This window comes from Pagrus major, chromosome 18, assembly GCF_040436345.1.
Source record: "Pagrus major chromosome 18, Pma_NU_1.0".
Lineage (NCBI taxonomy): Eukaryota > Metazoa > Chordata > Actinopteri > Spariformes > Sparidae > Pagrus > Pagrus major.
In genome coordinates, this window is record NC_133232.1 from 19,317,123 (window position 1) to 19,340,604 (window position 23,482).

Genomic DNA, 23,482 nt, shown 5'->3' on the forward strand with positions numbered 1-23,482 from the left:
CTACAATGGGCCCTTTTTATACAGATGTAAAAGCTGTCACATACAGTGAGATGTGTGCATTGAAGATGCAGAGGGCCTGAGAATACATATTCATAGTCTTTTAAGCAAAGTGACAAAAGATACATATATTACAAAGAGAGTGACACCAAGTGCAGTGATAGCAGACTGGATATCTGCCTTAGACTATACTGCCCCCTTGAGCCATGAAAGTGAATAACTCAACCGTCTCCCCAACTAAACTTTATTCAGCCCAAGAACTAAGTGCAGCCTGGATGTGATTAACCCCTGTATAACATGTAGTAAGTTCATTGTGGTCAAAAGTAAAAAGTGCCACAGATGAAATGTGTTGATTTTTATTCAAAAGTTACTGTCTCCAGACAAGTACAAATCAGAAAACAGAGTGACCGAAAGAGGAGGATGGGATAATAGACAACAACTTAGAGTGTAGGCAAGAGTGCAGAAAAAAAACAAAACACAGAAATGGCCAAAAGGAAGGAAAAAAATTAAATTTTGTATATATACACATGATCTAATAAGAATTTATACCAATGTAGTGGTAAGTAACAAACAATAAACAGTACTTTTTCCTTAAAAGAATTTTCTTTTTTACTTACATAAAATAATTAGGCAAAACACATATAGGCTGTTCATCTACTTTATCACATTACATCTGACCACCTCATGTTTCATGTTCTAAGAAGCCAATTATCCACCTTTAAACATGACTGATCCTCTGACATGGAAGATTTACTGTGAGAGAAGGTGACCTTCACAAGCATGTTTAAGGCTTAAGCATGGAATGACTACAAAATAACAAGCTCAGTAGACAAAACATTTCATTAAAACTTGTGTGTGACAAATATATGTCAAAATCTAAGCTTTGTCTAGCTGCCACAGCGCTGCTGAATAACTTTCATCTTCAGTATTGTCTGAATGACTACCTTTCACGGTTTACATTTGAAATCTTTTTAAGTATTTTTGTGACAGGACTTTTCATGTTGAGAAAACCTTAAAGCTGAATTTCACAAGTCTTTTCATTAGTTTTATCCAAACTAATTTACATGTAGGAAAAAAGGTAGAAACCCGAAGACATTATCAAGACAAAAAGAAAAAAAAAAGAAAAAAAAACGTAAAAATACAAATTTAAAAATCTTCCTTGACGCATGGCTTGACATGCTTTCATTTTTTTTTTGTTTTACTTACACATTTCTCAAACTTTGTGACTGAAGGTTGAAAAGTTGAAAATAAGAAAACAAAAAAGCACATATATAAAATCAGCACCGATTCATATATAACTTTTATTTAAAATGTAGAGATACCCATTTCAACATTATGCTGCTGGATTTTAAGAGAAAAAGATGTGTAATTCTTTGACCGAGCTGCTTTCTGCCAGAGCCCACACAGTGGCACTACTGGGATAAAAATCTGCTCATTGTTGGGAGGGGGGACACATTTCTCTAGTAGATGGTGGTTAAGGAGTTGTCCAAATCTTGGGGGCAAGCTCGAGGACTCACTGCTTAACAGTGTGGAGCGTTCAGTGGACTCTGGGAATCTTCACAGCATAAAGGGATCATGACTGATTCTACGTGACATCTAACCATCTTAACCACCAGTGGTTATCAGGACCTCACATCAGGCCCAACAACAGGGAAACAAAACTTAAGAGATAGAGGGAGGAGAAAAAAAAAAGAGAGAGCACAGAAACATAAAAGACCTCCATCCACTTGGCTAACACAGTACAAGCAAGCTACTACAGTCTGTTTATAAATTACTACTTCACACCTGGTAACTTACTACAATTGTAAAAAGGGTTAGACATAAACAAAAAATGTTTCTTAAGTTAAACACACCAATTCATCCCCGTTTTAAAAAAAAAAGGAAAGGAAAAAAAAGCTATATGGATTTTTCTTTCTTCAGACATGTCTCATCTCTAATAGGTTTGGAAGTGGCCTGTTACACTATTTCTGAACAGGAAGAGCTTACCCAAGATTATAAAAGTAAATATTTGAAACAAAGTCCTCTCTGAGCAAGCAACACTGAGTGTGGGTCGTCATTGGTCCACGTGGAGTACAAGCCAGAATTTTTTTTGTAGTTTTGTTTTTTTTCTTACAGAAAACACTTCTGTTTTCGCATCTAAAATTCTCTTTAAATACAAAGCGCCTCTTCTGTTATCCCAGCGTCAAAATCATCTGGATATTAGCTTAAAACATGGACACCCCAAGGACCTAGAAGAAACAAAAAAAACATGCTTTAATCATCAGTTTTCAAGTTTAAAAAAAAATCACATTTAATATGAGAAGCATTTGTAGGAATATCACATGCTGATATTAAATAAACACCAAACCTTTTTTCTTACATATAGCATTTACATAAATAGTGGTCTATGTCTAATACACAACTACTTGACAGATTATTATATGGCCAAGTAATTGAACCAATTAAATTAAGAACATTTGTCTAAACTCAAACTAGTTGGGTCTCTGAACAGCCACTCATCATTACAGCAGATGTTCCCCAGGTGTTAAAGGTGGGTTTTGCAGTTTTTAGAGTGAATTTCAAGCACTTTGAGCACTTCCATGGTACCTAATAAAAAAATGTACGGACTCAAAGCCTTTACGATCCCATCTAAATTGTTAGCACAAAGGCAATTGTGAAAAAATAAAGTTAACAGAATTCCCTTATACCCACAGCAATCGATGTACATCGTCATTGTTTTTTTTTTTTTACCAGCTGTTCATATTAACTTTGACTGTATGTTTTGATGACTATTATTTTTTTCTTGCGAATTTCCATATTGGGAGACAACAAACAAATATGACGACAGGTCTGTTTAAGTTCAAGATTCAAGAATTCTGGCTTACATGAGGGATTGTGTGGATGAAACACCAGATTATGTTGAAAATCAATCATTTTTCAGTGATTTTTTTTTAACTGAAGCATTTCCAAACCTTGAAAACATAACCGTTAAAATTGTGCACTTTCTAACCTTTTGGATGATTCTGAACTAACCCAGTCAAGGGGACAAAATAATCCAACAAAATAAAAATGTAACAAGGCTTTGACTAATGCTGTTTGACAGCAAATAGGAGCTTTAACAACTGGTTATTTTCAATATTTTTGATATCACGCAGCATCATGTATTTACATCTCTCTCTCTGCCATTTCAAAATAAAATCTCATCTACCGCCACATCATTACCAACACTGTGTAAATGTACTTCAGAGCAGAAGAAATGGATCTGTGGCAGACTTGTTGCGAGCTGGGGTGCAGTGGTGTCGAGCTTTAAAAGCTGAGCAGCGTGTGTGCTGCATGTTGGTTCTTTGCTCACAGAAAAGCTTAATGGAACAAGACGCGGAGTGTTTGGTTGAGAGAAAACAGATTTCTGCTGTGATATTTTTCGTGACAATGAAATTATTTTGAGTTGACACAAAACACCCTCTTTATTGAGCAAGTCTCTGGGGGAGTCCTGCATTTCAAAGGCCAGTGTAAGAACAAACCCTGAGGCAAATCCCCAGGGTTTCTTAAGGTTGGGACATGCTGAAATAAGAATTTAAGTCCAGCAGCACATTCTGAAACAAATACAATGTGGCGTGTTTACATGGGCAAAAAAGGTAGCTTTGAAATCGATGAGAAATGTTGGACTTGGCTGCAGTGCATTGCAGGTTGGTCAGCTGAACTTGTCTAAATGTTTTGCACAGCTGCACTGAGTGACCCAAATACAACATGCTTGCAAGTGGTCCATCTAATGTGATTGGTTGTGAGCCATCATTGTGTACTAGCATCCACAGAATCAATCTAATTTTAGTTCCAAGTCGGTTTACTTTGTTAGAGGAAATCACAAATTGTGTCAGCTCTCAGTGAGCCTCACAAGCTTCTCCAGCTGGCCATTACACAAACACACCTGGAGTCTTTGTTTGTTGCTCTACATATAACTGCAATCTATGGACAAATTTGAATTTCAAATTACACCATCAGATCACTGGCAGTCAGCGTACAAGGTGAAACAGATCTAAGTGATACATTGTAGATGCTACTCACCGATTCATCCATGATAGAAGCAGGGTCAAAGTAGTCTGGCTTGAGCTCAGACCTCTCACGACGGTTCTTAGAGGGTGGCTAGAAGAGAAAGGAGGCACGTTTACAGCAGATACTCCAACAACTTTTCCTGTTCCAACAGCTGTTTTGGCAGACAATCAATGTATATTAGAACAATCTTTGCCCTTACTAAAAATTAGGGGTGAACGATACTGTGAATAAAACATTAACATTCTGACATTATGGATTTTTTAAATGTGCAACACGATATTAAAAAAAGGAGAGGCATAATTTCAGCAGCACTGAACTCCTGCAGCTCTATTTGGAAAGAATTTATCACAAAACAACGACTGGAGTGAATTTAGAGAAACCAGGCCAGTTGTTCAATTTTCTGGTAGATTCAATATGACATTTGGAACCTTTTCTCATGGACTGCAGCACAAGCGTAAGCATCCAACATAGACAAATGTCTCGGATAAAATTTAATTCTGGCTTTACACTCATCATACATGGTTTTGTGGTGTTGGCTTCAATGGTCATATAAATTAGTCATGTTGCCTCATGTTGTACCAACAGTTGCAAGGCCCTGTTGACACATTACATTTTTCATCATCTTTTTAAAAACCAAAAGACAGATATCCCCTTCCTCAGAGCCAGCAATTCCTTTGATCATTTCCTTTTGTCTTCCTTGCTCACTTTGAAGTTAAATGCAAAAATCAACACAAGATGCTCATTATAATGGTTGTGTGCTAAACAAAGCAGTCTTTTCATAAAATGACTGACTGGTTTTCCCCCCAGGCAGGCAGAGAATTCATGCGAAACCAGTAACAAAAATGTAATAAATTAAGGATATATTATAATCTTGGTCATGAAAAAGATAACTTGCTTAGTTGAGCTTCAATAAAAATCAAACTGAATGGAAAAACTGAGAGGGGCTGGTAAATTCTGGAAACCAATTTACCATAAAACAAAACAAAAAAGGACTACAGTATTTTATTGTGGGTACTTAAAATGATTAGTGCTGAGCTGCCTTCACATACACAGACATAGATTAAAGAAAAAAAAAGATTGTTGGTCTTTAAACCGGAGGTTTCTTCCATTTGTTCCCTGTTAAATCATTTTTTGGGGTTTTTTTTTCCTTATGTGAATCTAGGGTCTAAAGTCTAATGTCATATGCTGTACACACTTGTAAAGCCCCTTGAGACAAATTTGTGATATTTGGCAGTAAAAATCTTAATTGATTATGCCTGATGATGCCTACACTGCAGTCTCGCAGGCAGGGTCTTTGGGTTGCTACTTCTTAGGTGACGGCCTCAGATAGCATGCTATGCACATACAGGGCTTCATGAGAATTTCAGGCCTTTTGGATATTTCTTTTGACGCCTCCGTGTTTTGAGGTATTAATATTATGTCATCATTAGAATCAGATTTCGAGTAACTGTTTCTCGCTGCTCGACTTTGCAGCCGGTATTGTGACTGTAAAATCACCAGACCATAATGGATGTCCAGATGTAACATCTGGCCTTACTGTGCTACGACCAGATGTGAAATTAGTAGAAACAACAGCAAATAATGTTGCCTCAGAATGAAATCTTATGAGGTGTATTAAATAAAGGTAATATGTCTTCTATCAATGTAATTTGATCTTCAGAGACAGTCTGATAGTTGAGTGAGGTATGAGACTAACGCAGGACACTGAAGTAAAAATGAATTAACACTAATTCAGCTAAATGTGTATCTCACCAGATCAATGTCCATGGTGTCAAAGTCCATGCCTTCATTGAGGTCATCCATACGACCCTCAGATGACATCATCACATCCTCCACAATCGGCTCTTCATCTTCCTCCATAAGCCCAGTGCCGCGACGACTGCTAAAACAAACCATTGTATAATTATGGAAACATGCTTTACATTACATTTTCACTTGCACATCTATGTGCAGATGTGCGTGTGTCTTACATAGCATGCTGCAGATTGGTCCTGAGCTTGGCATAGTTCATGGCTCTTTCCTGCTGCTGGCGTGCCTCTTCTTGCTGTCTCTGAGCCAGCATCCACGTCACCTGGGAACTGAATGCACGAGAGCGTATAATTAGCAATGATTTTAATCCGCATATATTTGGTGATTTAACTGGAGATACCAGTAGGATGTCAGATACAACAACAGTATATAGATGGCTCACTGGCCTAGCTCCTGTGAAAAGTCAGGTTGGATAAATAAACTAGTCAGTCACCGTCCCAGTAGGGCCAACATTTGGCAGGCTGTTAAGTACAAGAATTTTGCTACCGTTTGCCCTCAAAATTAATAGCATGCAAATGGGAAATTACATTGAACCCTGTCCTAATGTATTTTGGCTCATATTCCAGTCCTCTGATTCCATTCTCGGAGAATAAGTAATCCATTGAACTAAATGATGAGCCTGGATGCGGGCCTAGATATCTTTATAAAATCTTGTGGTCAGAAGCATTAAGACGTAAGGAAATAACAGATACTTAATTAAAATAAAATGGTCATTAAAGAGTTTCTGAAATGCTGGGGCAACGCGGCAAATGAGGAGAAGAAACGTTAATGTTGGACTGTGGAAGCTAATAGTGTAGAAAAGGTTTTATGTGTACACCATGGAGCTGAAAGAAATCTCCATATTAATCATGCCCCCCTAAAGGAACTTCTTTTAATAGACATACATTCAAAGCAAGAGTGAACACTAATGACATAAATTAACAGTGAACCGTAAAGGTCCCAGCAACTTTCATGGTAATCATTGTTACGAAAAACATTTGTTTCTGGTGATCTGGCCAACCATGGTGTTAATCGTTGGATTCTTCACTGAAATTTAAAATGCAAACTGAACGGGAAAAAAAAAGGTGAAACCTGAAAATGGTTTAGTTTTCATGTTATGCCCATGAAGGACTTAAATAATCTACAGTGACATTTAAACTTTGTTAAACATATCTTGTATGTACTGAACCGTGACCCCCTGTAACGTGTATTGTACCAAACTGAAGTGACTGCATCGTTACACCTCAGGAATGCAACAGTGGGGCATGCATACTTGTAATCCATGGGTGTCTGGTGGTGCTGAGGCGTCTGTTGATGGTGCTGTGGGTGTTGGTGGGGCTGCTGCTGGTCGTGAGGAAGGGGATAGACCCCCATGAAGCTGTCATCACGACCCCTCTTGGGGTCTCGCATGGCAGTGGAGGTGAGGTGCGGGGACGGCAACATGACTGGGGTCTGCATGCTCTGCTGCCACACCTCGCTGCTGCTGCTCTCCTCTGGAAAGGAGGGGGCCAAAGTGTTAGAGAAAGTCCCGGCAAACATGCACATGCTTATTCTGAGGGCCCAACACTTTGCCCAAGTTAACAAAATCCCTTAAATATGAACTATGAGTTTCAAAACAAGGACATGAGGTTTAAAGAGATGCAGAATATTGGTATTGTGTTTCTGAATTCAAATTTGGCATATTCCCAAAGGATATGGAACACAGTACTGGGTGGTGATGACTGTACACCCAGTGTACCCAGAGGTCTGCCCTTACATAGAAGGTGGGGTTTAAGATTCACGATTAAGGAGAGAACACCAGAAATAATTCTGACAGTGAAATCCAAAACTAAGAAAAGCGGTGGCAACCCCATCAAAATGCGAGGAAGTACCACCAAAACCAATTTGATTTTGACCGCACTATAATCCTGTACTGATGTTTTTTCCACTAGGCACTGCATGTTGCTACCATGTAAATGGAATGATTTATCCATTTCATAATTAAATATTCTACAGACATCCTTGGTCATAAGCAAACCCACAGACATACATATACAAAGATTAATTTAAGTGACTGTGTGTTTGGTAAGGAGCAGTTTGACTCTTTCCCACCATCTGCCGTTTAATCTCCTCTCCCATCAGCTGAGCCAGGCTGCTAGGAACGCATTTGGGTTAATCTGGGCTCCAACCCTGCTTTTGTAACATCAATGCTGAGCTCCACTGTAATTTATGTGGTTCTCATCGAGACCTATTCTCAGCCCGCTGGCAGGTGTTGAGTAGTTTGAACTGACTGGTGTTTATAGGTCACAATAGAAAACTGCAAGTTTTGAGGCTGCCTGCATTAACTGAACCACACTACAATTAACCCAAAGCCAATTTTTCTGATTCCTGTGCGTGTGATACCTTCTGGCAGCTTCCTCTTGGCTGCTGAAGTTCCAGCTGTAGCAACAGGAGGCTTGATCTTCTTGGAGCGGATGGAGGAGCCTCTGCTGGAATAGCCACTCATCACCGACATGGTATCGTCATCACCGCCAGCCTGCAGGGAATTCCTGTAGGAGATGAGCGGGAGCCAGCAGTCTTCTCGCTGCAGTGCCATCTGGAACGTCATGAAGCGCTCCAGGTACATGTGGCTGGGGAGAAGCAGAAGGTCACACAGACAAGATGAACAAACTCATACATCCATGCAAAGAATGAACTTTACACACAAAACCAGGTGCACATTCCAACTGGAGGCCTCACTTCAACCACTCACGCATCAGAACCACCAGTTGCACCAGTTGTCACAAACACCTGTTACACTGAGACACTGAAGCCCCCCATACCCATCAGCTAAGTAGAAAAAAAAAAAAAAACTTACACAGTCCTCTTGTCTTGTCTCATAAGCTTGGAGGAGAACTCGCTGAGGATGTCCAAGAAAGCCAGGTTGAGGGGAGGGCCTCCTTCTCCCTGGGGACTAGGATCCTTAAACGCAAACTCGATACCATCCCTGGGAGATGCAGAGACAGAAAGAAGAATAACACACTGTTAGCAGAGATAAAGAATTGGTTATAGGGACACAGTTGACGCAAAGTCTGTAATGAAACTGACAAAAGTTGTGTCAAACAGTCATTAACATTCTTTGGTTTCCCTCAGAATGTTTTTCAGCAGGGCAGAGAAGTGTGTTAACACTGACAGTCAAACCACAAATCTCCTTGAAACCATGGATATTGTGGTTATAATAAAACCTTCATTAATACTGGATATTAATCTGACTTATGTTGATAATCAAACTTAGTATGTCAAGTTTGAATGAGTTCTTCGTAATTAAACAGGTTCCAAACCAAAGATATCTGGTTCTTATTAAAATACAAATCCTAATTATTTTGACCTTTATAGTTTTGTAACACTTATGAGCGTACACTGCATCACTGTGTATTGCACTTGTCTACACCCAGCAGTCGTGTCACATTGAGGTATAATATACTGCTTTGCTTTAACACTTTGAAAGTTTAAACATTTTACATGGTAGATGGACACAAAGCAGAATCTTTAGCCTGTCTTTCATTACTTTAACACCAGTTGCACACCCAGCATATCACATTACATAGTGTGCCCATATGGTGCACAACTGTAGCGGATACCCAAGCTAACATAGCAAACGTGCATACATCGGCTTTCCTGGAACCTGACTGAGATTGTAATCCAATAATTCACATGTCTGATTTTGTACACTCAATTAAAAAGAGATAACAAGGAACATCTTGTGCAGCTCTTCTGATTAGTGTGTGGGTTGCTCACTTAGTTTTTTTTTTGGTTTTTAGGATTTTCTACAACACTTTCGATGCATGGGAACAGGCAAAACTGCGACATATTATCCCTTAATACTCTCCGAAATCCAGAGGAAAAAATAACACAGGAAAAGGAAACACAGTATTCAAGGAGTAATTTGTCCAACATGACAGTTCCCAGATACAAGGCCAAAAATGCAAGAAGAGCAATGCACTGTATTAACAGCAGAATGAAGTCTTACTTGTGCAGCATCGCAATGGCATCTCTGGTTTTGACTTGGTCGAGACCGAAGGTTAGAGAAAAACGACGGGCCAACTCTTTGATTCCACAGAACGCAGAGGAGGAGCGATCGAACCCATGACCCAGTTCCGACAGCATTTCATTGAACAGCTAGCAGGGAGAGAGGTGTGAAACAACAGATCAACAATCTCATAGACAAGGGTCAGAACTATTGTTAGAATTAATAAATTAGCAAGTGTGTAAACCGACCTGCTGCAGACTGAGGATGAGTGTCTTGGCACACTGAATCTTGTCGATTTGCCGAGTCTTACTCATAGTCTCCTTGATGATGTCACCATAATCATTGTAATACTGCAAAGAAAAAGCAAAAATTACCGGAAAATGAAAAATCATCACTGTATACGTCAGTTAATTATCATGTCATTAATGTAAAACAGACTGTGTTAATCCCTGCAGTAGCAGATGTCTATGAAAACCATGTGTTGCTCCTGCACAGTCCTCCTTGGTTAATAGCTACAATGTACAACTGCATTTTTAATGTTTTTAAAAGCTTCAACTTCAACTTACCCTCATGTACTGTTTAAAGATGTCTGCTCCAGTCCTCATTTCTACCACACAGTAGATGATCAGTTTACAGTAGGCAGCCAGGAGGTTTCTCCTCTTGTGCAGAGCTTCAATCTTTACTGCCTCATCGTCCTGCTGCCCATCTGGTCGACAAAAAAAATAGGTGACAGTTTAAAGGCTGTATACTGAATTTGAAAAACCATCCTTTAACTTGCTCTCCTTGCCTATTGGAGCAGAGGAGAAAGTAAATGAGCTGCTTGAACTACACATTTGCATTTGTACCCGTGCTATTTGTGTCATCGTCCTGGTCTATGAAGACATGGTTCAGGATGAAGGAGAGCAGTTCGGACTGCAGCGAGTCCTCTGGGGAATAGACCAGAGGCTCCAGGTGTTCTCTGCCTCCGGACACCATCTGGTGGCTGAAGATGAGCAGGAGATCACACAGGATGGTGAATGCCTGGAGGAGGAGAGAGAGGAGAAATTAGGACAAAAACTCAGCATGTGTAAGTGCAATACAAATGGACTCCTTGCACATAAGTTTTAATCTAGGTTTCTTAGTGTAATTATAAAAGGGCACCTTATGGGTTTGTGAAAGTTAGACTTCTTACATCAGTTGTGAGGCATAGATGGCTTCAGCAAAAAGTTTTTTTCATCACATACTGGCAAGAAAGATGAGCTATGCATTGAACAATCCACTGTGATTGCAATGAATGGCAGCAAACCTCTTAAGAGTAAATGGGTTTTACAGAAATATTTTTAATTGTTGATGACTGCCATTTTAAACGTTATGCCCTTCTCTTGTTTTGTTTTTAAGCAGATTTTACTACTACATGTAGATTTGCTGTAGTCGTGTTTGTGTCACCTGTTCTTTGACAGCTGTGTTGACATTGGTGAGGTAGCGCTGACACATCATACAGAATGCCCTCATCTGCTTCCTCAGGGTCACCAGGTCATCCTGATATTTTTTTTTGTTTAAAAAAAAAAAAAAAAAAAAAAGGAGGAATCTTTTAACGGCAGACTTCCACTCACGTATGCAATTCAAAACAGTGCAGAGAATGTAGGGAGATATAAAGAGTACGGGGATAATTGGTTTGTCTTAAGGAGGCCTCACCTTCCTGGAGCTGCCCTCAGATGACTTGGCCAGATGCCACAGGATCACGTAGTGGGTACACTGCAGTGAGTGGATGACTATCTGCTCACAAGAAAACATTTTATATCAGATGGGTTAAAATTTATCAGCACACATGAAAAACTGATATTTTTTGAGTCATGTAACAGTTGGTGCCTGTGTATAATTAATAACCTGTTCAGGCATGTCTCCATTCTCTATGCCTGTGTTGAGAAGCTTAAAGTTGCTGGTGAAGAGGTCCCATCCCGACAGGTCATGTGCACTGTAACAGATAGGACAAAGTCTTAGTCAGTTTTAGACACGTGCACAGAATCACGGGTACAATTTTTTTTTTAACTGTAAAGGGGGGATATGAAGAAAATGAACACGTTCTCAAGAAAGAATAAATTTCATACTTGTGAAATGCTGTGATCCTTTTTAGAGTTGACAAAACCTGATATGCATCATCTTCATCAGCATCTTCACCCTGGAAAAGAGACATTTCATCAAGATATTTACTCATCTGATAAAGACCGAATCATCTGGAACAGATATGAATGCAAGTTTTTCAGATTCTTCAGATAAAATTGAAATATATCTGTATGTGAAACAGTGTGAGAAATTTCTTAGTGTGTGAAGATGCATTAAAGTTTGACATCCTTATAAAGGTAAGTTCTAATTATTCAAAAAAAATTGTAAAACACAAACGACTTCGAAGACATGTTGCAGCTCTTAATAGACAGTTTGAGACTGGAATCCAATTTGAAGCTCAATCAAAGTTTATTGTTTATTGTGAAATTTACTGTGACCATTTAGTTACTTTTGCCCTGAGGTGTTCAGGCAACAATGCATAACGTCAAAAGGCAAACATGGTGGTGATAATATGAAGGAGTAGAGCTGTTGGGTGTAAGAGGATTAGGTCCACTTTAATAAAAGATAAAGGAGAACAAACATGCATGATTAAGTGTGCATACATGTGCATCTTGTCACTCCTACCTCTTGTAGAAAATCCTCCAATAGCCTGTTGAACTTGTCCACCAGCTCATCTAGCAGCTGGGAGCGGGCAATGTCCACCCTGTTAAAGATTGTGAACTCCTCATTGCAGAGGGCATGGTAAGTCTTGGAGCAGACCTCCAAAACTTCAGTGTCTGTGTGCTTCTCCACAATTTCCCTGATCTGACGCAGCAGGGACTCCAGGTGCTGGATTAGAGAGAGAAAGAGTGACACATCATGTGAGACTGCAGTCAATGAGGAAAATAAACCCATTTGATATTGTGTTAAATTAACTGATCGAGTTTGTCTGACGACTGTCCTACCTTCTCCAGACGTCCTGTAGTATAAATTTCCAGGTCAAAGAACTGAGGCAGCTGCAGCAAGTTAGTCACCTTCTCTGCATCCACAGCGTACTGTAAAACAAACATTGAACATAATATAATACACACCTGAAGCCAGCAGCGCTTTAGAGGAGTGCTGGTTAGAAACACAGAATGGATATAACAAACCTTGGCCAGTAGAGGGGGCAAAGCCACAGCAAACAGCTCAGTCATTCTGGTTCTGTCATCCATCTGAGTCTTCTTTTCTTTAGCTGTCATCACCTGATCAGGGAATCAGAAAGTTAGATGCTTGTCTTCACAAGTAGTTTGTGTTCGTGTAGGGAAAAGGTCTACTCTTTAACATTTTGTACAGTTTACTCTTCAACCAGGCTATTTCTGGTTATTTTAACCTCAGCTGTTTTTTTTGCCATGTGCAAAAATGATCACATTTAACAGAATTCAAACTTATCCTGTTATTTCAATAAACCCCATTCTTGAAACAGGCCTCAATTGCAGTTTTCAAATACATATTTAAAGACAAAAGCAAGCTCCAACAGTTAAATCCAATAAGAAATAATGTAGGATTCATCTCACAATCTTCACAGACTTTAACGTTAATTAGTCGGAATGTCAGATTTTGTACATAGAACAGTCAAGAGGCAAATTATAGCTACACCTCAGCTTTTCACTGGTTATAAAAAGTCGAATATTGCAAAATGTTTTGCAGGCTGTTATCTCAAACCTGACATCACAGAAAGAGTGTGTCAACATAAGCACAAAACATTGCAGCATATTCATCACTGTCAGTATTTAATATATTCAAAAAAATCAAACCTATTTCTATGTGACACTCCACAAACATAATCAACCATGTGTAGAGAACAATCCTTTTATCTACGAAAATGTTTTCCATGTTGCAAACACAGCTGTCACACACAGCAAAGAAGTAAGCAAAGGTTGAAAAACAATCAGATACATGACTAGCATTTATAATGGCTGGAGCACAGTTATTTAAGGGCATATTAACTGTGCAAGTGCTGTGAGAAGGGAATGTTTGAACAGTCTTTGGATTCAGCTTGCACTCACTCAGGACTCAAGTTAAGTGATCAATTTTCAACATAACTGTCAGTGTGACAATCCACGGACAGTCAGGCAATACCTGACTCACCCTTAAACCAATTTTGGTCTAATTCTGAAAGTGTGCTAGCCCTTCTTACCCTTTTCCCTGTGCCTCTTCCAACAGGTGGGTGGCATTCAGAGGCCTGGCGTACAGTGCACAGCATTATTTCAATCAACGCCGTCTCTTGTCTGTCTGTAAGAGCTGGAGAAAAAAATAATAATACATAAGAACACACATAAGAATCAGAATGATCAATGTCACATTTGTGCTCTGCGACATAGGCTTGTGAGGAACCAGTGCCATACCTTCCTCTCCTGGCAATGGGTCATCTAGCAGTAAGCTGATCATACACTCCCAGTCCTTCAGTAGCTCTGCACCACATTCCCAGAGGGAGTCCACTAGGTAGGCTGCATGCTCATGGAGCTAAAGAGAGACATTCACGCAGATGAAGGATGGCTGATTGGCTTGCTTAAAATTCTATCAGAAATTGTAACCTGTGTGTGACAGTTAAGGAAATTAGCCTGATAATATACCTCACTCTCCAGGAAAAAGAAGACAGTGGTCTTAATGAGGTTGGCGTTGGGGCTTTGTCTGCCTCTCCTCTTGGGGGCCCCTTCCTCCTCTGGTTCCCGCTGGCTGAACAATCTTTAAGAATATTAATCATTAGTTTGGTATCACACAGAAGCAAAACGCCCACATAATCCTCCAGCTGCATTTCCTAAAAGCAGCAAGATATCTGCACAATTAAAACTGCCACAACATAAGCTAAGCATTAACTGACTGAATTGTAAAATTAAACTTCAGAGAGCAGCCGTTGATTGACTTACAAACTTGACTCCTGAGTTTCACTTGGAGTTTATGTTGAGGTGAACATGAGAAAAACTTACACTGATGCAAAAGCCACAAAGATAAGTTTGCATGCACACAGAAGTAATAAATGTGTTTTCCGAAACAATTTGTAGTCTCGAATTAATAATCTTTAAGAGTGACTCAACACTTGGTAGAAAGACAGTGTTTTTTCCAGCTTAAGTCCACCTGTACCTCATATCAGCAAGGTAAAATATTTATTCACTGGAAGTCAGCAAAGACAAGATTTCAGGGGGGTGTTAAATTACTCTTTAATTTCTCACTTGTCCCCTTTGTTATTCTCCTCCTTCCCCGAACTGCCTCTGCATTAATTTTCCTGAACTCATTCCGATCTGACTCCTGTTCAGTGATATATTTGATTAATGTTGGACATACTTCTTAAAGAGGAATTCTCCAGCTGCGATGGCGACAGGCCTGTGTGCTGAGTAGACCAAGTGATAGACACTCTCACAGTCCTCAGGGGTCAACACCTCATCTGTACTACTGTAAAGACAAACACAAAGAGACAGTCAACTTAAGTTCCAAAGTAGTTGCCGCTGGCACACATATACTTGATGTAATTCTTGATAGGTGTGTACAGGGGCTTGTCCTTGACATTAAGACTATGTCCCACTCATATGTGGTAAACAACCTGAAAGCTGGGACTACAACCACACACATCATATTCCATCAAGAACACAGTCACTTACTTCAAGACCAGAGTGAGTAGTTTGATTGCTTGTACTGCAACATCATACTCTTTGTCAAGAGTCATGGAAACAATGCGGTCCTGTGAAAAGAGAGAGATGACAGATTTCATGAGTTATTTGGTCAAAAGGATTAATTGGATTAGTCAGTTCAATCACAAATGTGTGTCCACAGGGCATCAGCCCAGTGTTTGTGTGAACCGGTAAAGTTGGAGGTGTTGTGTTTAAGTTGTCCAGCAGGTGGTGCTCACCTTGAAGCGACTGGTGAAGAGCTCCAGTCTAGCGTTGAGTTCTCTGTTGTAGTAGAGACCCTGCAGAGCTGTCAGACACTTCAGACGTACCTCGCCTTGCTGGAGTAGAGAATTACAAAACAGCCATTTATCCAGTGCATAATTGCAGTACGCAGCAGCAATCAGTAACTTTTAATATATGTAAATTATATGCTCCAAGAAATAAAAACGGTTGTTCAACTGATCAAACTTGAAACACAGACATGTTCCCCAGTGTTTACCAAAAACATGTATTAGAAATAAACTAACCTTAAAACTAACTAAAAAAAAGGCAGACGCACCTGTTTTTTATTTTTGTTTGCCTATTAGACCTGGAATAACTGGAATAACAGCAGGTTTCAATCCTGTGTTCTGACTCTTTGTAACTACACTTTGCAACTGAATCACTGATTTTACCTTCAACAACTGTGCACACCCACACGGGTGTTTTCACTTATTCTGACTGATTACACATCTGTTCAGATTCATGTTGTGCACTGCTGAGAATTATGCATCATTGCCAGACTTCATGTAATAATAACACTGAAGTTATCCTACAGTAACAGGTGCAACTAAACTAACAGGAGAGTGAAGGAGATTGCAGTCTGTGCGTGCCCATACACTCCTGAGACAAACTCCGATGTAAAAAAAAAAAGAAAGGTCAAGAAATCTTCATGTGACCCACCTTATCATGCATTGTCCATCCCACATACTTCAGATAGCTGTCGTTGAGGAAGGCATCGCTATAGAGTTTCATCCACACTCCAATCTCTTCTATACAGATTGCCCTGATTTCTGCTATCGAGTCACTGTTAAAACATTGCATGAGTATTTGTTAAACAGAATACAGAAAGTCTTCTGTAGCAATATCAAAGATACGGTGTTTTGAAAATAGATGTGCATTGTGTGAAGACATACCGATATCGGTGAACAAACACTCCTTTGAAGATCGCATTCATCATGTTTTCAATCTCGTCCTGATTTTCTTGGAGCTGAAATGAAGAGCAGAATAAAACACATGAGCAAATGTATGCGGTCAAACACAAAGCCTGAGTGACTAGAATGCTACAACACGAGGTGACCAGGAGGCATTGTTAACGTAACAAGACATGTGTGACAGCTAACTATGCCACCATGCTGTGGTGTGGCTCCGAAGTGAACTAACAGATGGATGCCCGGTGGGGCCTGCTGTTATATAACCTAACAAACTGACAATGCTAGCTAAATAACACTCAGCACTAACACAGTCACTGCGGGTCTACCACCTGCAGAGGTGTTGCAGTTCTAAAAATGGGGGGGATTATGGTTACAAGCTAGAGTCGTTCACAACTATTTACTCTTACACATATTGCTTTGACTGGTTGGCTTGGGTAGCACGGTGGCTGTGTGCAGGTGTCTTTCATGATTCGCATCAAGAAGGTGGCATTCCCAAACAAATACTGTTGTTATTTCGACAGATTTCCCATAACTCTGTATAGGTATTTATTTTACATAAAGGATATTAAAGATCAGTGCATGTACATCACAGTGAGAGCACACTAATGTACATTAACTGTCGGTAGTTCTGACTTTCTGTCGAAGTTAAGCAAAACTTATCTCTAGCTTGGTTTGTTCCACATTGGCTGATGAACCCAATAAACCACTGTTAAACAATCTCCGGCATTTGGCCAGAATTTGCTGATAGTTAGTCCTGCAGGATGTGATTAAGATAAATAAATAAATAAAATCATACTGCAAATATTTGACATATTTCAAGTGCAATATGATTCATGTTTAGTGAAAATGATAATGTTTGCATCACAGTCATTATTTTCACAATTCAATAAAAACTACTAAAATCCTGATGATGTGACATTTGTTAGAGTCTGTACCAAACAAACATGTTTTCTTACATCAGGAGAACAAGATTTGTAGGCCAGGACTTCATTATAATGCTGTTTTGTCACACATTTGACCTGTATCAAAAATTGCAGCTTCTGCGATTTGGATATTGCACTTGGCCATATTGGAATTTTAATTATATTTCAATTAATTGTGCAGCCCTACGGACCATCTACACTCCAGTCAGAATTTGAATAATGCAACGTGTGTGTTCGTCTGAATGCTTGTGGCTTGGGTAAGAGGTGCTTTAAAACAAATCTAGCAAATTGCCGTGTGGCAACTCTTACCTCTTTGCGTTTCTGCAGGAGCAGCTCCAGTCTGTCATTAGCCCTTTTGGCCACAATTTTATTCCTCTCTGCCTCATACTGGCGCTGGGTGTTGTCCATGTTGATGCTCAGGTTGAGAGCTACATTCACCAGGGCTGTCATCAGCTTCATGGCTGCCAAAAACACAAGTAACATCAGAAATAAGAAGAGGCAACAACTAATAATATTGTTAGCCGTGTGAGTTTTCCCAACTTGTTATACTTAATTTGTATTTGTTTATAGTCTCATGAGTGTAAGACATAAACTAGCCGCTGACCAAATCAAGATGTTTCAGTGACCAAACGTTGAAAGCAGATAAAATATGGGGAAATTGAAAATTATTTATCTGTAATCAGGAAAAAATAATTGAGAAAGTGTTATCCTTTTGTCTTTTAACTAATTAGACCTCAGATTAAACTATGTTCAAATTACATAGTTTATGGAGTTTGTTGACTCTAAGAATCGAAATCACACCACCTTTAGCTGCATCCAGTATATTCTTTACCTCACCTGCTTGCAGTGAGAAAACATTAAAAACAGGGTACCATCTTAAATAGCTCTGTACCAACTGCCCTGCTTCAAGCTGGCAGCCACAACCAGCGGTGACACCAAAACAAAAACCACAAAATCAAGTCAGAGGTGAACACTTACAGGTGAAGATGGCTTCCTACACTGCACAATACATGAATGTTCAGTGGTCACACCTACTCAATTATAACCATTGTTGTAAAATGAACAATGCTGTAGATGATATTGGCTGCATGTTCTGCATGCCAGTGGTTTTTGTTGAGCACATGATATGACCCTGCCAAGTGTCTATTGCATTTTTCTTTTAGCGGGTAAATCCAGCTATGCTGCTTTTCATTTGTACACAATCTAAGCCAATGATAAAAGTGTACGGTGTTCCGCTCTTACCAGTGCTACAAAACTAAAAGGAGGTCCAATGAGGCAAAATAAATCGTTCACGTGTCGGTCTGCCATGGGCGTTTAGTGGCTTTATCAGGGGTTATATTCATTCTGCACATTACTAATAACACTACAGAAATAGATGTTTTGGATGACCAAAAGAAGTTTCATTAATGACAGTGTCCTGTGAAGACGTAAAACGTCCTGACAATGTAAAACTTCACACTATGCAGGTGTAGTTTCTACAGTTCAAAATATTTGAAATCATCAGGAGAAAGCTGCTCAGCGTCTGCACTGATTTTGATTTTGATTTTTTTTAACCTCTTCTGTTCAACTGAAATCCTACTGAGCTATCCTCCATCAACCTTCAAGAGTTGAACACTTAAAATGTGTGAGAGCACTAAAATTAAGCACATAGAGCAAAAGCTTTTCCAGGGGTACTGTGCCCCCAGAGTTAACCTAGCTGGCTAGCTCTGTGCTTGAAGAACAGGCCAATTACTGCAAATCAGCACTGACATTCAAATGTCACACACACACACAGATCGTCTTACCTGCCAGTGTTGAAGTGTGTCTGAAGGCTCGGACTTGGGAGTCTGATAGTCCGGTGAGAAGGGAGATGACTGTGTCCATCATGTACTCATCATAGATGATACTGTATTGACACTGGCGCACTAACACCGAAATGAATTCACAGAAGCTTGATTTGAACTTCTTCCACTGGGGTCCTGCTATGGTTAGAGGGTAGTCACCACTATCCTACAGAAGCCACAGAGGGAACATCATCAGTAATGCATTGACGAAAGAATTGACCATGTAATTATTATATATGAAGTGAAGTTACCTCGTCAAATTCCTCTGTCATTCGTCGGATGATTTCAGAGTTCTGCATGTTACGGAACATTTCCCCACTGACCACACCTGATAAACACAGAGAGATGAGACAGAAGACGATTTACTAAATGGTCCAGAAGACCTACCTGGAAGGAGGGAGCACTAAGATCCAAATTTTTTCCCTTATATAATATAAAGGGTCAATCATGGAGCAGGATAACTCAAACAAACATACCTTTACATCCTGAGCACTGGATGAAGAAATTGATGAGATCTAGTAAAGCAACATCTCTGTCATGTTTGTAAGCGACAATCCAGTCATCAACAACAGACTGCAGGAAAATAGAAGCAAATTTAAAAATCAGAGACCACTTTAGACTGTAGGAGACCATTTGGTTATTCATACAAAAAGGGAAAAAAATAGAAAAAGCAAACACACAAAAAAAAAAAAATCAGATTTTTTTTTACTAAATTGCAATCTCAAAGATCCTGCCAATCATACCTGCATTGCACTCCTGCCCATCTTCACCACCTCAAACAGCATCATGTTTTCCATGCCATTCTCCTGGTGGTGGCCATTTATCCGGCCTGCTCCCTTCCCACCTTTGCCTTTCTCCCCTGCCGCCTTCTTCCCCTTCTTCCCACCCTGGAACAGAAGAGAAGACCATAAAGAATAATTCAGTGTGGGAATCCTCACAGAGATTAAGAGAAGACAAAGCTAATTATACATACTTGTCACAAACATCTAAAACTAAAATGATCCAATATTGTGTCATATGATCAGGATATCCTGATCCAAACCAAGGGTAGAGGGCATTGTGTGCTTTCAATACCTTTCCTTTCGCCAAAGTTTGATTCCTTCCATCAGGATCCTCAGAGAAGTCTGTGTCTGAAGAAAATCGGGTGTCTGTGTCCCTAGTAGACACAAGCAAATATTAGAATGAAAACTCCAATAAATGTCAACCTTACAATTTGAGTGGAAGCAAGCACTTACTGAGTATAGGAGTACTCTGATGGTATTTCTGGTGCTGCTATCATTTCTGTAACATCTTCTGGATAACTTCAACTTATGACTGGCTTGAGATCCTCAGAAAATACAAGACAGGGGATGTAGCATGTGACCTAGAATATGAAGCACAGTAATTTAGAGAGCTACACAAACAGTATTATTTCACATTTCAACACAGCAGAAACAATGCTGCAGAAGCAAACATCGAAGGTGTGTATGTTCACTGAAATCACATCCTCTGTAGTGAGCGAGTGTTTCTTTGATGCCTTTCAAGAAAAAAAAAAAAGGGTTTCACATGGTAACAGGGGGCGGACACAAACGCTCCTGTCACGCTCAGCTGTCTGGCCATTGGCTCCCTCTCTTTCTCTGCTCCCCTCGGTTTACAGACAACGTCACGCAAGGAACATTGAGTATCTTCCTCAATGACCAAATATGGAAGTGGACTATCCGCCCCACAAACATCTCAACCAATCGAAAGCCAGTATCAACATCAACAAGATACTGCAGGCCACAGAGAAACTATGGCATGGCTGTGATGTGTAAATTGGTGGCACATACATCAAAGGGAAGAGCATAGAAACTTTTGAAATCGGGGTTCTCGCTTTGTCCGTAATTCAGGGACAATGTAAATGTCTGAACAGCAGACAGGGGAGTCAATAAAAGTACTTGGGGGACAACTGTTCAGTCTTGAAAAGGCAAACTTAAACTCCACCCATCATATAGCCCCTTTGGGTGCTGTAGGCAAGTCTCCAGTCCTAGTACACGCAGTGGTGACATGCAAGTGTGTCATTCTTAAATTATAACAGCATTTATGAGAAGTGAGTAGTTACAACAACAAAAAAAATGATGTAACGTTAGTCATAGGATCCTCTCTATCAATACCCTGCACACGATGGCCTATATATGCTAAATCAGAGATCATACCAAACACAAATTGTACACAATCAATAAATAAAGACCACTGTAAAATCCCCCACGACTTCACAGTCAGCGTAGAGTCGTGCAACATCAGCATTATGTATGTGGTAGTTACGACTTAGTGAGATTAAACTTAACTGGGATATTTATTGGCTTATCGTTATGAAACTGTTAACGTGCCTATTTCCGTGATAGCGAGGGGATAACGTTACTGCATGACAAGACGACGGGATTCTATGGGTGTAGACTGAAAAAGTGGCGCCAAATCGGCCAGTGTATCTCATAAACTTGTTCCTGCGAAGCGAGACAAGACGATTTTACATAAGACGAAATTCTGAAACCCAACAGTGTGGATATCTGCAAGTCAACTATGGCACAAACTACCGGCTCAGTTCCCTCCAACCACGCCGACACGGCTGCGCTCTTCGTCGGCGCCTGTCAAAATTGACGCCGGTGCGCTGCTAGTGCTAGCGCCACTAGCTACGCAACCGAGGTTTTGGCGTCTTTTCCCAAGCGTCAGCTACTTGAAATTGAATAAAGTAAGCCTACGATACTCATTATGAAAAAACTTCGATTTGCCGAACAAGGGCGGCCTGAGCAATGCCTCATCGTTAGATATCGAGAACACGCCAGCGTTTACTAACGCTACCGTAGTTGGATCATAATAACAAAACAACGCAAGCCCTACTGTACTAGCACATGCTAATTTCGGCTAGAACACAATACTAACGTTTCCAAAGACAAAAACTGCCTTCTGTCTACACAACGGTCACGTCCAGTGCATGCCCGAAGATAAAGCAAATAATCAAAACGGAGGTGCGACAATTAACGAGCTGATAATAACTCTCGGTAGTTAGCTATGCTAACAGCTAATGCTAACGTTACCTAAAAAAACATCACGTCCTTGCGTCCTCCATCTTGCCTCGGGAGTTCCAGTACCGTATTGCATAAGCAACAAACACTTTGTTTACAAATATATAAAGTGCAACTAAGTCGCTTGAAACAATAAAACGCTTCTTTTGGCTACGAACTAAATATTTTGCGTTTCTGTGGCCAAAATCCAGTTCGTTAGCCTGCTAACAACCGAAGTAGCCATGTACCGCGAGCTAGCGAAGCGACTTGGTTCAGGCAGACATCCGCGCTCTGGGCTCATCCAACATTAGCGCTAGCCTGGCTAGCGAGACGGCTAGCAAAATACAAATCAACTAACTTCCAGATAGCTCTCCGCCATTTTACAGCTAACTTACCTTGTTGTGAAATGTAGTCCCGGCAGAATCGTAACTTTAACTATACTTATCCAGCCTCCGTCTGAATTCCACTACAAATCTGTAAAAAGAGTTTAAAAGTCGCGGTCAGAGGCGGTTTCGGACGTTCTCTCACCCCGCTTGCTCCGTAGTTCGGTTTGTTGTTTCGACGACCTGGGAGGAGGAAATCCTGGTGCAGAGCTACCACCTAGCGGCCACAATGCCCGTGTTAGATACACCGTTGCTGATCTGACATCTAGTGGTCACTGACAAGTACTACAGCTGAAGAATGCCACTTCTCGGTGTTTTGTCCTCTTCCAAGCGAATGACAATTAAGTGCAGACGTCTGACCTATTTCAATAAAATACTGACTTAAATCTATCTCCCTCTGATTAGTGTTGAACAAGGGAAAACGAATTGAGAATGTCATTAAGATCTCATTACCGTTACAGTGTAACTTCCTTCCATTGTTTGAGAACCGATCACTAAAATGATTCATTTATATACATTTTAATTTGGCCACCATCTATCTATCGGCTGAGAATTCATGTAGGTTATCAATATCTATTTCTATATCTAAAATGTGTTTGAGATATTGATATCCACAGAAGGTCTTAGCAAACTGTCCAGGTTTCTAGCTGATAAAATTCTATATGGTCT

General features: G+C 40.0%; 1 protein-coding gene across 2 annotated transcripts; it reads right to left on the reverse strand.

The window, feature by feature from the left end:
- Positions 1-337: 337 nt before the first annotated feature.
- On the reverse strand, positions 338-23,048 carry stag2b (STAG2 cohesin complex component b). Of its 2 annotated transcripts, XM_073486624.1 has the most exons (34): positions 22,826-23,048; positions 20,646-20,773; positions 20,485-20,566; positions 20,154-20,297; positions 19,887-19,983; positions 19,662-19,738; positions 19,372-19,576; positions 17,897-18,048; positions 16,647-16,720; positions 16,414-16,537; positions 15,711-15,809; positions 15,463-15,542; positions 15,149-15,256; positions 14,440-14,551; positions 14,212-14,329; positions 14,004-14,107; positions 12,976-13,068; positions 12,790-12,879; positions 12,470-12,673; positions 11,890-11,960; positions 11,669-11,756; positions 11,477-11,557; positions 11,228-11,320; positions 10,648-10,822; positions 10,369-10,508; positions 10,051-10,152; positions 9,803-9,951; positions 8,651-8,779; positions 8,197-8,423; positions 7,088-7,307; positions 5,997-6,104; positions 5,779-5,905; positions 4,039-4,116; positions 338-2,225 (listed from the first exon to the last, which is right to left on the reverse strand). In XM_073486624.1, the coding sequence occupies exons 2-34, from the start codon at positions 20,687-20,689 to the stop codon at positions 2,202-2,204; spliced, it is 3,819 nt and encodes a 1,272-aa protein (XP_073342725.1). In that variant the 5' UTR covers positions 20,690-20,773; positions 22,826-23,048; the 3' UTR covers positions 338-2,201. The 2 variants fall into 2 exon arrangements, with proteins under 2 accessions (XP_073342725.1, XP_073342724.1); XM_073486623.1 differs by lacking the exon at positions 22,826-23,048 and having other exon boundaries at positions 2,116-2,225; positions 5,779-5,908; positions 20,646-20,769.
- Between the last annotated feature and the right edge of the window lie 434 nt (positions 23,049-23,482).